This window comes from Heptranchias perlo, chromosome 11 (assembly GCF_035084215.1).
Source record: "Heptranchias perlo isolate sHepPer1 chromosome 11, sHepPer1.hap1, whole genome shotgun sequence".
Lineage (NCBI taxonomy): Eukaryota > Metazoa > Chordata > Chondrichthyes > Hexanchiformes > Hexanchidae > Heptranchias > Heptranchias perlo.
Genome location: NC_090335.1, coordinates 9720581 through 9736059, shown reverse-complemented (window position 1 = coordinate 9736059; position 15479 = coordinate 9720581). Strand labels below are relative to the sequence as shown.

Below are 15479 nucleotides of genomic sequence, written 5' to 3'. Positions count from 1 at the left end.
AACGATCCCATGATATTATTTGTAGAAGGGCAGGTAGTTCTCCCAGTTTTTGGACAGCAGTCTGAATTCCCCGGAGCTGGTGGCCTTTACCGCTGATGTCAGCCTCTCAGAGGCTACACTTGCTCCCCCACTAAGGGGTGGGGCTGAGCCTGCAATAGGGAAGGCCTGGGATCATGGCCTAAATCCGCAATTACAGGCGGGTTCAGATTAGGTCAGATTGAGTCCATTTCGGCCACGTTCTCTCTGACTTGCTCCTAAGTACAGCTGGGGAGGAAAATAGGCCCAGTTCAGTCACTCAGGCCCTGATGTTGTGCCTTCCATGGTGTAATACCCCTACTGCTAGAAAACAGCTTATCCTCCATCTCACCACAAGAAACACCACTGGGAGATGTGCTAGTATATACTTTTTAACAAATTGTCCATGTCTAATGTGCCTGAAAATAGTGATTAAGAAAATGGGCTAGAAATTGGGCCATGTAGCGCCCATTGTTTTGGCATCTTGGCTGCGCACGCACATTTCCAGCGTGACATGCGCTGGACACCATCTTGGTATAGGAATTAGCGCAGGCGCAAATACCGAACGCCAGCTGCATGTAAAGTAAGGAGAAAATGGATACAATCAGTGTGCAACGCTGATTTAAAGTGATGGACACCATTTTGGGACTTAACGCTCAACTCAATGCACAGTCTTAACCCCGACCATCTGAACGTGTCCTGGAGTGCATGGAGGACCCCCCACCGGCGCTATTTAAAGGGACCATGCAGGATTTACAGGTTAGTTGCCGGATTATTGCTTCTGGCTGCTGATCCATTTGTAACTGTTTTTGGAGGTCTCCGATACTAGAATACTGGGACACAGGGACATAGCCTAACATTTAGAGTCAGGACGTGCAGGAGTGAAGTTAGGAAATGCTTCTACATGCAAAGGGTGGGAGAAGTTTGGAACGCTCTTCTGCAAACGGCAGTTGATGCTAGCTCACTTGTGAATGTTAAATCTGAGATTGATTGATTTCTGTGAACCAATGGTATGAAGGGATATGGGGCTAAGGTGGGTATATGGAGTTAGGTCACAGGTCCACCATGATCTCATTGAATGGTGGAACAGGCTCGAGGGGCTAAATGCCACTGCCACTTGCTGCCTCCTGATATGCGCCACCTTCTCTTGCAAGAAAGCGGGACGTGTGCCTGGATGATGTGCCTATCATGGTTGAATAGCTGCCAGTGTGTGTAGCCTGTGAGTTGTTGGTGGGTGGCTTGTAACAGTGGTAATGTGTGAGGGTGAGAGGAAGTACCTGATTGGCAGAGTTGAGTACTGATGGAAAGAGTTTATTGGTGTGTGGGTGATGGGGGGTGTAGTGCGTGGTGCAGTTGGTAGGAGACGCCACTTGACAGTTGACCTCACTCACCTTGACCACTCATATCAAAGCATTGAACTTCTTCCTGCACTGCATCCATGTTCATGATGCTGTGTGCCTGGCATTGACTTCGTCCCCAATGCCTCCCGCTGGCTTTTGGGGAGATGTCTGGAGGGCCTCTTGCAATTTCCCCCCCCCCCCAAGGATATAGAATGTCCCTCCTTCTGTCCACCTCTTGCACCCAAGGTCTCTAGTGCATCAGCAGAGAACCTTGGTGCACGGACTCTCGCAGGCCTGGTACCAACTCAGATCGGCAGATTGGTGAGGTCTGGCAATGCAGATTGGAGGATGTGGGATTTAATGGTGCGCAACCTTTATTCAATGTTTTAACATAACTCATCAGTGTTTAAACATAGGGACGAGACGTGCATTTGTGTTTTACATGTGCGATGTCTGACCTCCGTTCAGACTCCGTGCAAACAGCAGACTTATTTTCAGCAAATAACAGGTACCGGCTACCTTTAAGTGACATCCTCCCTTTAAGAGATTGGGTCTCGCCCTGCTGGTGGAAAGTGCAAATTGCATTGAATCGAAGTGCAAGGCCTGGATTCCAATGCAGCTTGATGGTGAGTCCTGAGGCCGGACGAAGTTCTCGTCCTGCCTATGCAGGGGCCATTGGGCGCGGGTTAATAGCGGATCACGCTACCCACGCCCAATAATAGGCACTATCGATTTTTTTCCCCCCTGAATGTTTTTATTTGCGTGGTGGCCCTATACAAGTTGTAAGGATGGATTCCTCCTTCTTTCGTTCGGGTAGAATTTCTGGCTGTTCTATCAGCATCGTCCTGACTCTGAGATGATGGTCACTGACCATGATCTCTTCCTTGTCCTTCTCTTCTTCCTCCAATATTACAATGTCGGTAAACAATAATTTCCTGGAGACTTGCACCATTGGAATGCCACATGTACGGCGGTGGGCGTGTTTTAACACCGTACAAGTCCCAGGAAATTACCACATAAGTGAGTTGCGCCATTATTCATGCCATGCCGTAGCTTCCTGGATATTTGGCACCGCTATGCTAATACCCTCATCGAAATGGTGCATTATATTGATTATCATAGCGTCAATGGTGATTGCAAATTTCCTGCATTTACGCCAATTTTCTCACTGCAGCCCTCAAACTGAAAAATAATGCCATGGGTGAATGGATTTAAATCCATGTGTTTAAAATAATTGATTAAAGTGTAAGGTATTCCTTATTTCCTGTGATTCTTGGATCTGGGCGAATAGTCAAGAAAGTCACCCTCACTCACGGTAGTTTTGTTAATCAAAAGTAATTATTTGATGATGTTATCATTCATACGAGCATTCATGAAGCAAAATCAAACCATACATATGACTTTCCTCTATAAAATCCCGCTGTACACTCAATAATTCGCAATGTTATTATATAATGATTTAACAATTCATACACACATCAGGCAAATCATGTAATATATACAACCTTAAACCAAGGATTTTGCTCATCGGGCCTGAAGATTGATCAGCTCTTTAGTCCATGAGGTCCTCGTCTTCTTGCGTGATGTTCGACTGCAGTGTGCGTTCCCTGTCACTGCCGCGTGGTGAAGAGCCTGTTCTTCACACAAAGTCTTCCTTTTGTATTGTTTTTACCAGTAGGACGTAGGATTGGGGCGGGTCATTCTTTTTGTCCAATCGCTCCCTCGATCACTAACATACTTCAGTGATTGACAGTTTTGGCTCTGACCATGTGACTGGAGACTCTGAAAAGACCATGCGGGTGATTTTAACCCCCAAGAACGGGAGGGTTGGGGGCGGGTGGGAGTTGAAAATAGATGGGTTTTTTGGGTCGCAACCGCAAAATTTTCGGACTTTGCGTTCCCAGTGGGAAGCCTGTACTTTTATGCATTAAACTCGGAAATAAAGCCGGGTTGCAGTCGCAATCCAAAAAACAGCTATTTTAAACTCCCACTCGCCCCCAACCCACCCATTCTTGGGGTTTAAAATTACCCCCCATATGCTCGAACAATGGGTTCTAAAAGGCCCCTTTACAATCTCTGTTTATGGCCTTTCATGTAGAGATAGCCCCTTTCATTTTCATGCACAAACAGTCTTAATGGTCCTGATGTCTCTAATTTAGATTATTTCAATGGCTTCAAATCCATTCCTCATACCATTTGACCATATGCTGGGTGCATTACTATTTGATGTTTTGCAAATCTCAGTTCTGTGAACAGATTACCAGATAGGTATGAGAGGCCCATGCTTTGTTCACACCTATCATTGCTTTCCCGATCCAAAGCCTTTGATCTGTGCCCTCGTTGCCTTTCTTACATTACCCCCTGCTGTGTTAAAAAGCTTGTGCTTCCAAAAGCCCATGTGTTTTGAAAGCCTGACAACGCTTTAAACTAGATATCGCTTTAATAATCTCGATATCTATCCACAGTAAAATCTCTTCGATCCTGAAACTCATACTTCTCCAATGCCATCAGCGTCAGTGAGGGAAAAACAGAATTTGTGAGAACACAGTTTACCACATTACTTTGCAGGTTTTCAAATGTCTGTTTAAAAAGGGTACAGTTAACCCTTTCCTTCAAATGTCTTTTGGTGAAGCGGGTTTGAACCCCAACCCTACAGAGTAAAGCAAAATCTCTGCTCTGCTGTGATACTTTCAATTCTTAGTTAAAATACATCAAAACACTTCTTCTTCGTCATTGTGCATTGGGTTTGATGTATATTGTACGCACGCTGTGGGGCACTGATGTGCCTGCACATGCTATTGATGAAAGTGAGAGTGGGGGAGCAATCAGGCCTGTTTTTGGGGCCCGAAATAGTCATCGTGCTCGCAGGGCATGCCAGAATCCAAAGGCCCAAGTTTCATTCGAAGTTGGGCCTTGGGCCTCCTCTGAGTAATTCTGGCAAGCTGGGGGTGCCAGCCGGGCCTCCTGAGGCAGCTCGTCCGTTTCCTCTAGGCCGAGTTGTGATGTCGGCAGAGGCCCTCAGGGCAGTACCGGGAGAATGGAAGCGGGGGAGGATGGGGAGGCAGACAGGCAGAGGAAAACCACCTGCTCCTCCTCGTGCCAAGTTAAGTTAAAAAGAAAAACCTTACCTTTAAATTGGCAACCTCCGGCAGTCCTTTTGAGGGTCGCTGGTTAGGCCGCAGAAGGAACCGGAAAGACTGCCCAGCACATGGTCTGCTCAGTTTCTGACCAATTTTGGACAGGAGTCCTTAAACAGGCTTAAGGCCCCTCATTAGCATATGCAAGGAGCCTAATGCCTGCTTAAGACGGCTGCCAGGGCCACCTGAATATTGCCCAAGCCTTTATGGCGTCAAGCTTATTTCAGGTGCCCATGGGACACAGGTCGTAGCCCCGTGAAATTGGATCTTCCTGCCCCCATTTTGCGCCCAAGATAGGGGGAGAAACAAGATCCAATTTCACCCCCAGTTTGCTTAATCTGAGACTCTTTAGGTGGCTAAAATTATTCATGTCATCTTCCAAATAAACGGTTAAAAATAAATCCATAATGTGGAATGTTCCTGAAAACTGAATACAGCATCTGAGTGTGTCTATAACTTAAATTATTTTCTGCAAGTGTTCATTACAACCAAAGGATTTGAAATTCAGAATTCTATGACTCAGGTCAGCCCGATATTGATCTCATCAGGCACTCTCTAGTTGCTGGTGATCTCACCAGGCCCCCTCTCATTGCTGAATATCTCACCAAGCTTCGTCTCCTTGCTGAATATCTCACCAGGCCCCCTCTCCTTGCTGAATATCTCACCAGGCCCCCTCTCCTTGCTGAATATCTCACCAGGCCCCCTCTCCTTGCTGAATATCTCACCAGGCCCACTCTCATTGCTGAATATCTCACCAGGCCCCCTCTCATTGCTGAATATCTCACCAGGCTTCCTCTCCTTGCTGAATATCTCACCAGGCCCCCTCTCGTTGCTGAATATCTCACCAGGCCCCCTCTCCTTGCTGAATATCTCACCAAGTCCCCTTTCCTTGCTGAATATCTCACCAGGCCCCCTCTCCTTGCTGAATATCTCACCAGGCCCCCTCTCATTGCTGAATATCTTACGAGGCCCCCTCTCATTGCTGAATATCTCACCAGGCCCCCTCTCATTGCTGAATATCTCACCAGGCCCCCTCTCATTGCTGAATATCTTACCAGGCCCCCTCTCATTGCTGAATATCTCACCAGCTTCCTCTCATTGCTGAATATCTTACCAGGCCCCCTCTCCTTGCTGAATATCTCACCAAGTCCCTTCTCGTTTCTGAATATCTCACCAGGCCCCCTTTCCTTGCTGAATATCTCACCAGGCCCCCTCTCCTTGCTGAATATCTCACCAAGTCCCTTCTCGTTTCTGAATATCTCACCAGGCCCCCTCTCCTTGCTGAATATCTCACCAGGTCCCCTTTCCTTGCTGAATATCTCACCAGGCCCCCTCTCATTGCTGAATATCTCACCAGGCCCCCTTTCCTTGCTGAATATCTCACCAAGTCCCTTCTCGTTTCTGAATATCTCACCAGGTCCCTTCTCGTTTCTGGAGATATCACCAGGTCCCTTCTCCTTGCTGATTATCACACCAGGTCCCTTCTCATTTCTGGAGATCTCACCAGGCCCCCTCCTTTTCTTGCCGGAGATTTCAATAGGCCCCCTGCTGCTCTGAGAGCACTGTTCTGGTATCTGAACTCTGATAGTCTTGTTTTCAACACGTTTTAATGACCTGCAACTTTGTCATCCCCAAGATTTAGTTTGTGAGTCGTTCTGTTCCCTCCTGGAAAGAATTCACGAACAACAGTCAAATTAGTTTCATTCATTTCCAGATTGTTAAACTGATTTTTTTTTTAGGAATTCAGCTTTTATTTCATTGGGAAGTTTATCGTTACTTTGTTTTATCGCTGTAGTGAATACATTGTATGAGCAGTTCACTGATAAATTAGAGGCAGCACTGCCAGTTTGCAGTCAGAAGCCTTGTCACTACCGAACATATAAGCTAGTACAGTATTCTTTCATCCTTTCACTGGCCTATTGTATTACTGCAGAAGCTCTCAGTAAAGCACTGAGTTTCAGACTGCTGTGACGTTATCGTTAAATGTTGCTTTTCCTGTAAATTATAATTGTGCAAAAATTGTGATTTAATTGTGCCCGTTTACATGCAATTCATTCATAGAATGCCATTCACATGTGACCTGCGAGATTAAGCGTAATAAGGAGACTAATGCTAACGAGCGGCTTGTGCTTTTTTTTTATATTCGTTCATGGGATGTGGGCGTCGCTGGCGAGGCCGGCATTTATTGCCCATCCCTAATTGCCCTTGAGAAGGTGGTGGTGAGCCACCTTCTTGAACCGCTGCAGTCCGTGTGGTGAAGGTTCTCCCACAGTGCTGTTAGGAAGGGAGTTCCAGGATTTTGACCCAGCGACGAAGAAGGAACGACGATATATTTCCAAGTCGGGATGGTGTGTGACTTGGAGGGGAACGTGCAGGTCGTGTTGTTCCCATGTACCTGCTGCTCTTGTCCTTCTAGGTGGTAGAGGTCGCGAGTTTGGGAGGTGCTGTTGAAGAAGCCTTGGCGAGTTGCTGCAGTGCATCCTGTGGATGGTACAAACTGCAGCCACAGTGCGCCGGTGGTGAAGGGAGTGAATGTTTCGGGTGGTGGATGGGGTGCCAATCAAGCGGGCTGCTTTGTCCTGGATGGTGTCGAGCTTCTTGAGTGTTGTTGGAGCTGCACTCATCCAGGCAAGTGGAGAGTTTTCCATCACACTCCTGACTTGTGCCTTGTAGATGGTGGAAAGGCTTTGGGGAGTCAGGAGGTGAGTCACTCGCCGCAGAATACCCAGCCTCTGACCTGCTCTTGTAGCCACAATATTTATATGGCTGGTCCAGTTAAGTTTCTGGTCAATGGTGACCCCCAGGATGTTGATGGTGTGGGATTCGGCGATGGTAATGCCGTTGAATGTCAAAGGGAGGTGGTTAGACTCTCTCTTGTTGGAGATGGTCATTGCCTGGCACATGTCTGGCATGAATGTTACTTGCCACTTATGAGCCCAAGCCTGGATGATGTCCAGGTCTTGCTGCATGCAGGCTCGGACTGCTTCATTATCTGAGGGGTTGCGAATGGGACTGAACACTGTGCAATCATCAGCGAACATCCCCATTTCTGACCTTATGATGGAGGGAAGGTCATTGATGAAGCAGCTGAAGATGGTTGGGCCTAGGACACTGCCCTGAGGAACTCCTGCAGCAATGTCCTGGGGCTGAGATGATTGGCCTCCAACAACCACTACCATCTTCCTTTGTGCTAGGTATGACTCCAGCCACTGGAGTGTTTTCCCCCTGATTCCCATTGACTTCAATTTTACTAGGGCTCCTTGGTGCCACACTCTGTCAAATGCTGCCTTGATGTCAAGGGCAGTCACTCTCACCTCACCTCTGGAATTCAGCTCTTTTGTCCATGTTTGGACCAAGGCTGTAATGAGGTCTGGAGCCGAGTGGTCCTGGCGGAACCCAAACTGAGCATCAGTGAGCAGGTTATTGGTGAGTAAGTGCCTCTTGATAGCACTGTCGATGACACCTTCCATCACTTTACTGATGATTGAGAGTAGACTGATGGGGCAGTAATTGTCCGGATTGGATTTGTCCTGCTTTTTGTGGACAGGACATACCTGGGCAATTTTCCACATTGTCAGGTAGATGCCAGTGTTGTAGCTGTACTGGAACAGTTTGGCTAGAGGCGCAGCTAGTTCTGGAGCACAAGTCTTCAGCACTACAGCCGGAATGTTTTCAGGGCCCATAGCCTTTGCTGTCTCCAGTGCACTCAGCCGTTTCTTGATATCACGTGGAGTGAATCGAATTGGCTGAAGACTGGCTTCCGTGATGGTGGTGATATCGGGAGGAGGCCGAGATGGATCATCCACTCGGCACTTCTGGCTGAAGATGGTTACAAACGCTTGAGCCTTGTCTTTTGCACTCACGTGCTGGACTCCGCCATCATTGAGAATGGGGATGTTTGCAGAGCCTCCTGCTCCCGTTAGTTGTTTAATTGTCCACCACCATTCACAACTGGATGTGGCAGGACTGCAGAGGTTTGATCTGATCCGTTGGTTGTGGAATCGCTTAGCTCTGTCTATAGCATGTTGCTTCCGCCGTTTAGCATGCATGTAGTCCTGAGTTGTAGCTTCACCAGGTTGGCACCTCATTTTTAGGTACGTCTGGTGCTGCTCCTGGCATGCTCTTCTACACTCTTCATTGAACCAGGGTTGATCCCCTGGTTTGATGGTAATGGTAGAGTGAGGAATATGCCAGGCCATGAGGTTACAGATTGTGCTGGAATACAATTCTGCTGCTGCTGATGGCCCACAGCGCCTCATGGATGCCCAGTTTTGAGCTGCTAGATCTGTTCTGAATCTATCCCATTTAGCACGGTGGTAGTGCCACACAACACGTTGGATGGTGTCCTCACTGCGAAGACGGGACTTTGTCTCCAGGAGGACTGTGCGGTGGTCACTCCTACCAATACTGTCATGGACAGATGCATTTGCGACAGGTAGATTGGTGAGGACGAGGTCAAGTAGGCTTTTCCCTCGTGTTGGGTTCGCTCACCACCTGCCGCAGGTCCAGTCTGGCAGCTGTGTCCTTCAGGACTCGGCCAGCTCGATCAGTCGTGATGCTACCGAGCCACTCTTGGTGATGGACATTGAAGTCCCCCACCCAGAGTACATTCTGTGCCCTTGCTACCCTCAGTGCTTCCTCCAAGTGGTGCTCAACATGGAGGAGGACTGATTCATTAGCTGAGGGAGGGCGGTAGGTGGTAATCAGCAGGAGGTTTCTTTGCCCATGTTTGACCTGATGCCAGGAGATTTCATGGGGCCCGGAGTCAATGTTGAGGACTCCCAGGGCCACTCCCTCCTGACTGTATATCACTGTACCGCCACCTCTGGTGGGTCTGTCCTGCCGGTGGGACAGGACATACCCAGGGATGGTGATGGAAGAGTCTGGGACGTTGGCTGAAAGGTATGATTCTGTGAGTATGGCTATGTCAGGCTGTTGCTTGACTGGTCTGTGGGACAGCTCTCCCAATGTCTCTGTGTGTTTAGTTAAAACATTTTTTTTAATATTCAATCTTGGGATTTGGGCATCACTGGCAAGGCTGGCATTTATTGACCATCCCTCGTTGCCCTGACTGAGTGTCTTACTCGGCCACTTCAGAAGGCAATTAGAAGTCAACCACATTGGTGTGGGACTGGAGTCGCAAAAAGGCCAGACCACGTAAGGACAGCGGGTTTCCTTCCCTAAAGGACATTAGTGAACCTGTTGGGTTAGTATGATAATTGATACCAGTTTATTATTTCCAGATTCTTTAAATTGAATTTAAATTCTCAAACTGCCATGGTGCGATTTGAACATGTTGTTCTCTGGATTATTAATCCAGGCCTCTGGATTACTAGTTGAGTAGCATAAGCACTACACTACCTTACCCAGATAGGTATGGGCTTCTGTTGGTGAAAGTATGACATGGTGCCAGCTTGGCTCAGTTAGCAATCTCACCTATGAGACAGAAGGTGCACCAGGACCTGAGCACGTAACTTAGGCCCAGGTCAGTACTGAGGGAGTGCTGTATTGTCGGAGGTGCCAGCTATTTGGATGAGATGCCAAATCGAAGTCTCATGTTCCTGTTCAGGTGGATATAAAAGATCCCAAAAAGAGCAGCGTGTTCTACAGACTTTCTTGGCCAACATTCCTCCCTCAACCAACACCACTAAGAAAATAGTTTAATCGACCAGGCGTTCATCTGCTGTTTGTGGGATCATGTTGTGTTAGCTAAGTGTTGTGTTTAGTACATAACAACAGTGTGTGTTCAACAGTGTACTTCAAAAGTAATCTAGTTGATGTGAAATACTTTGGGACAGCCTGAGGATGTGTGAAGATGCTTTATAAATGCAAGTTCTCTCTATCATAAACAATGTACAAGTTCAGGTCAACACTCATACTACAGACTTACACTTCATGGACATGGCTGTTTAATAGATTTACATACAAATTCTCTTCTGGACTTTATTAGATATAGGGGTATATCTTCCAACCAGTGCCAGGATGAGCACGTACTATATCCCTCAGTGTGCTTTTTAAAACCAAATGATTATCTAATTAGAAAGGAACAAGTTAATGGTACATTGGAGAGGGATTGAGAATGAGTACACCAAGGATTCATATGGGAATAGCACAGGTCAGTAAATACGCCCCGTATTGTTGTTACATATGGTATTATGGGGTAGTTTTATTGGCCTGTTTGTATTAGCTGAAGAGCAACAAAAGCACAGAATAGCATCATTGCTCGATCTACCCATGTACCCCCTGTTCAATAGAATACCTGTTAACTGAATAATATTAACACGTGTATATGATATCAATGGTCTTGTTAGGGAATGGATGTCCTTACTTAGAAGTTTATAAGTAATTCCTCAAGATAATAGAGTTGAAAGGTATTTATTGGCAATCAGGAATTAAAGATACAATGATAACTATTATTAATAACAATTACACGTACACATAATAGTACCTCACCAAAGAATTCACACGTTACAGTTCCCGAGCTCGAGGGGATCAGCAGGCCAAGCCAGGTCGAATTCTGAAGTATGTGTTCTTAATAGATTTTTTTCACTCTGTCTACACGAGGATCCGCATGCTTCAAAGTATTACCTCATCAATTAGCTGGACTTCAGTTTTAACAAGAATAATTCCCATTCGCTATATCATGGCTTTGCTTTTACTGAGCTGTCAATCAAATCATTCAACTGGAGACAATTACAGGGACCCAGTACTCTCCCAGAGGCGAGTTATCACTTGCCTTGCGCAGATGTGTCCTTGGAGAAGTTAATCCTTAGGAAGATAGCTGAGATATCTATGGGGCTCAGACAAGGAAAGCTTGTAGCTGAATGCTTATCAGCTAAAGTCTCTATGTGGTAACTTTTAATTCCCACTGAACATTGAAACACACTTAACAGGCAAAAGCTATCAGTCAGTAGAAAGAATGAACCCTTTCCTTACAGTCTCAGTATTGGACTCCTGAAATATTGGAGCAGGGATTCGGACTGGACGCATGTTGTAAGCATCCAAGGCTAAGAATGGTCAAGACGGTTAATAGTTTTAATTTCCTCCCCTGCTTTAGCTCTAGCTGCCCAAGCACATGCATTGAAGGAGGAGAATGACAGCCTGAGGTGGCAGCTGGATGCCTACAGAAATGAAGTGGAGCTGCTTAAACAGGAACAGGGAAAGTTCTACCGCACGGACGAAAACCACACCAAGGATCAGCAGCTCCAGTTTCAACAGCAGGCAATGCAAGGCATGCAACAAGTAAGTGAATAAACAGCAGGTAATCAGTGCTTTAAAATATGGAGAATGTACTCTGCCGAGAGGGGGGATCAAGAACCTCACAAGCACCAAAAGATGGGTCATGTACAGTACCCTCAAATGTGAAATTAATTCAGGGGCTAAGTACAATTCTCTTTACACCACAATATCATGGTTGACTATAGCACAGCTGAATACAGGTTGCTTAAAATAAAAGACTAAAGTGTGTCAGGGTCACCTTAATTTAAAAAAAACCTGGATGGCAAAGTGTATTGCTTTATAATAATGAATTAGCTGTATATACGTGGGCCGGGGAATTCCTTGGAGCAGGCATTAGCTCAGGTACATCTACCCCAGGGATTTAGACAGTCGGTTTGGGCATGTGTTATGCGCAGGGTTACCAACTCTGGTTGGACGTATTCCTGGAGGTCTCATCACATGACCTCCTGTCTCCAACCGCCCCGCCCCCACACTCCTGCCATTGGTCGCCCAACATGTCCATCCTTGCAGTGCACCACCGTCCTCCACGAATTGGAAAGCGAATAGACTCTTAGTTATCGGATTGGATGATTCTTGACTGTCAGTGAAACAGCCTTTTTCCCATGTCCAATATTTTTATAACTAATAAACAAAAGTGTTCAAAGAAAATTTTTTGAAAAACACAATTTTTTTAAAATGCCATAGAACCATAGAAAATATACAGCACAGAAGGGGGCCATTCGGCCCATCGTCTCCGCGCCGGCTCAAAGAACAACCAGGTGCCCATTCTAATCCCACCTTCCAGCACCCAGTGCGTAGTCCTGCAGCTTACAGCACTTCAGGTGCAGGTCCAGGTACTTTTTAAAAGAGTTGAGGGTCCCTGCCTCTACCACCAATTCGGGCAGCGAATTCCATACACCCACCACCCTCTGGGTAAAAAGGTTTTTCCTATTGTCCCCTCTAATCCTTCCGCCAATCAGCTTAAATCTCTAGCTCTTGAACTCTCCGCTAGGGGAAACAGGTACTTCCTGTCTACTCTATCTGGGCCCCTCATAATTTTGTACAACTCAATCAAGTCTCCCCTCAGCCTCCTCCGCTCCAAGGAAAACAACCCCAGCCTATCCAATCTCTCCTCGTAGCTGCAATTTTCAAGCCCTGGCAACATTCTTGTAAATCTTCTCTGCACTCTCTCCAGAGCAATTACATCCTTCCTGTAATGTGGTGACCAGAACTGCGCACAATACTCCAGCTGTGGCCTTACCAGCATTTTATACAGTTCCATCATTACATCCTTGCTTTTGTATTCTAAACCTCGGCTAATAACGGAGAGCATTCCGTATGCCTTCTTTACAACCTTATCTACCTGTACTGCCACCTTCAGGGACCTGTGCACATGCACTCCAAGGTCTGTCACTTCCTCTACCCCTCTCAATATATTCCCATTTACTGCTATTCCCTTTTACTGTTTGCCCTCCCTAACTGCATTGCCTCACACTTCTCCAGTTGGAACTCCATTTGCCACTTTTCTGCCCACTCCACCAACCCATTGATATCTTCTTGGAGTCTACAGCTATCCTCTTCACTATCAACTACACGGCCAATTTTTGTGTCATCTGCAAATTTGCCAATCATGCCCCCTATAATCATGTCCAAATCATTAATATATACCACAAACAGCAAGAGACCCAATACTGTGCCCTGTGGCACAATACTGGAAACGGATTTCCATTTGCAAAAACATCCATCGACTTATCCTTTGTTTCCTGTTACTGAGCCAATTTTGGATCCAATTCGCCACATTTCCCTGTATCCCATGGGCTTTTACCTTTCTGACCAGTCTGCCATGTGGGACCTTGTCAAATGCCTTACTAAAATCCATGTAGACAACATCCACTGCACTACCCTCATCAATCCTCCTTGTCATTTCCTCAAAGAATTCAATCAGATTTGTAAGGCATGACCTTCCCTGAACAAATCCATGCTGACTATCCCTGATTAAACCATGCCTTTCCAAGTGACTGTTTATCCTATCTCTCAGTATTGATTCTAATAGTTTGCCCACCACCGAGGTAAGACTGACCGGCCTATAATTGTTCGACCTTACCTTTGTACCCTTTTTAAACAATGGTACTACGTTTGCCGTCTTCCAGTCCTCCGGTACCCACCCTGTATCTAATGAGCATCCGCTATTTCCTCCCTGGCTTCCTTCAATAGCCTAGGAAACAATCCATCCGGCCCTGGTGACTTATCAACTTTCAAGGATTCCAGTCGCTTTAGTACTTCCTCTCTCATTATGTTTACATTATCCAATATTTCACACCTCTCCTCTTTAACTACTACGTCCGGATCATCCCTTTCCTTTGTGAATACGGAGACAAAATGTTAATTTAAAACCCTACCCACATCCTCTGCTTCTACACACAAGTTACCCTTATCATCCCTGATAGGTCCCACCTTTTCCTTAGCTATCCTCTTGTTCTTAATGTACTGATAAAACATCTTTGGGTTTTCTTTAATCTTACTAGCTAACATTTTTTCATGCCCTCTCTTTGCTTTCCTTATTTCCTTTTTAACGTGATCCCTGCACTTTCTATACTCCTCTAGGCTTTCTGCAGTATTTAGTTTTCTGCGACAGTCATAAGCTTTCTTTTTCTGCTTTATCTTGCCCCGTATACTTCTAGACAACCAGGGTGCTCTGAATTTGGCAGTGCCACCCTTTTTCTTTGAGGGGACGTGTCTGCATTGTACCCGTAGAATTTCAGTTTGCCCCTATGATTTTTCTCCCGCGCTGCCCACAGCAGTGACCTGGAGATTAGTCGTCAATTCTTGGAGAATCCAGGGCAACCCTGGAGAGTTGGCAACCCTAGCTAGGCGGAGCATGAGCGAGCAAGGAACAAATGGTGGTGCAGAGGAGGAGCAGGCCACCTGCTGGCTGGAGGACCAGCTAACGCCCTCTTCAGCTGCAGAGCACAGTGATTACAGTCCTCACCGCGTCTGCACCTGAAAGAAAGATGTGAACTGAGCAACCACCTGGCACGATCTGGTAGTAACTGTGAAGGTGTTCGTGACCTGCACAAGTGTGGAGCGTGCAGCATCTATAATAATCTTAAAGACCCTGGCACCCCTGATCTAGTCAGTCATCAAGGGGCCTATAGTATGTGTCATAATGATCCGGATGGCTTCGCGTGTCTTGATGTACCTTCACCCTGCTGCTATTTGTGATGGTCTCAATTGCCTCACAAGCCAGGTCTCCTCAAAGTCAACCTTGCTGTGTACCTTCCCCATCAAATAGCCCAGGTGCAGAAATTGTCTCAAGATGAAGGCATCATGACTGCTGCCAGGGGAAAGCAAGCATTGATCTGCATGATCCTGTATTGCTGGTCATTGACCACCTGGCCATGGATGGAGCAGAACACGGTCCAGTTCATGAAGGCCATGGGATTGTGCGCAGAGGCCCAGAAGGCAATAAGTATTCCATCAATGCTAATCTCGACTTTGGCGATTACGCATTGTACACAGGTTATGTAACTAAAACTGAGACACTTTCTCAATCTGTTGATAAAATATTTCCGCTTCTTTGACCACAGTCACTTCATGGTTTCTATTAAGGTTAATGACAGCAACTCATTACTGTGACTCATTTATGAACTGAACACTCACAGTTTGTAAAAATGCTATTGCTTATAAATATCTGGGCTACACTGATAATACAGTGTGTTCAACATGATAATTACGGCGGTGTTGCTTAAGCATAATGATAATTTGACAT

The 15479-nt window shown here is 46.3% G+C and overlaps 1 protein-coding gene across 3 annotated transcripts in view; it reads left to right on the top strand.

Moving 5' to 3' along the window:
- Positions 1-15479, top strand: part of enox1 (ecto-NOX disulfide-thiol exchanger 1) — a 393944-nt gene that overhangs the window by 293637 nt on the left and 84828 nt on the right. For all 3 annotated transcript variants that reach the window (XM_067992518.1, XM_067992517.1, XM_067992519.1), the window contains exon 9: positions 11550-11734. In XM_067992518.1, the coding sequence (XP_067848619.1) occupies positions 11550-11734 (185 nt within the window). The remainder of the gene's footprint in view (positions 1-11549; positions 11735-15479) is intronic.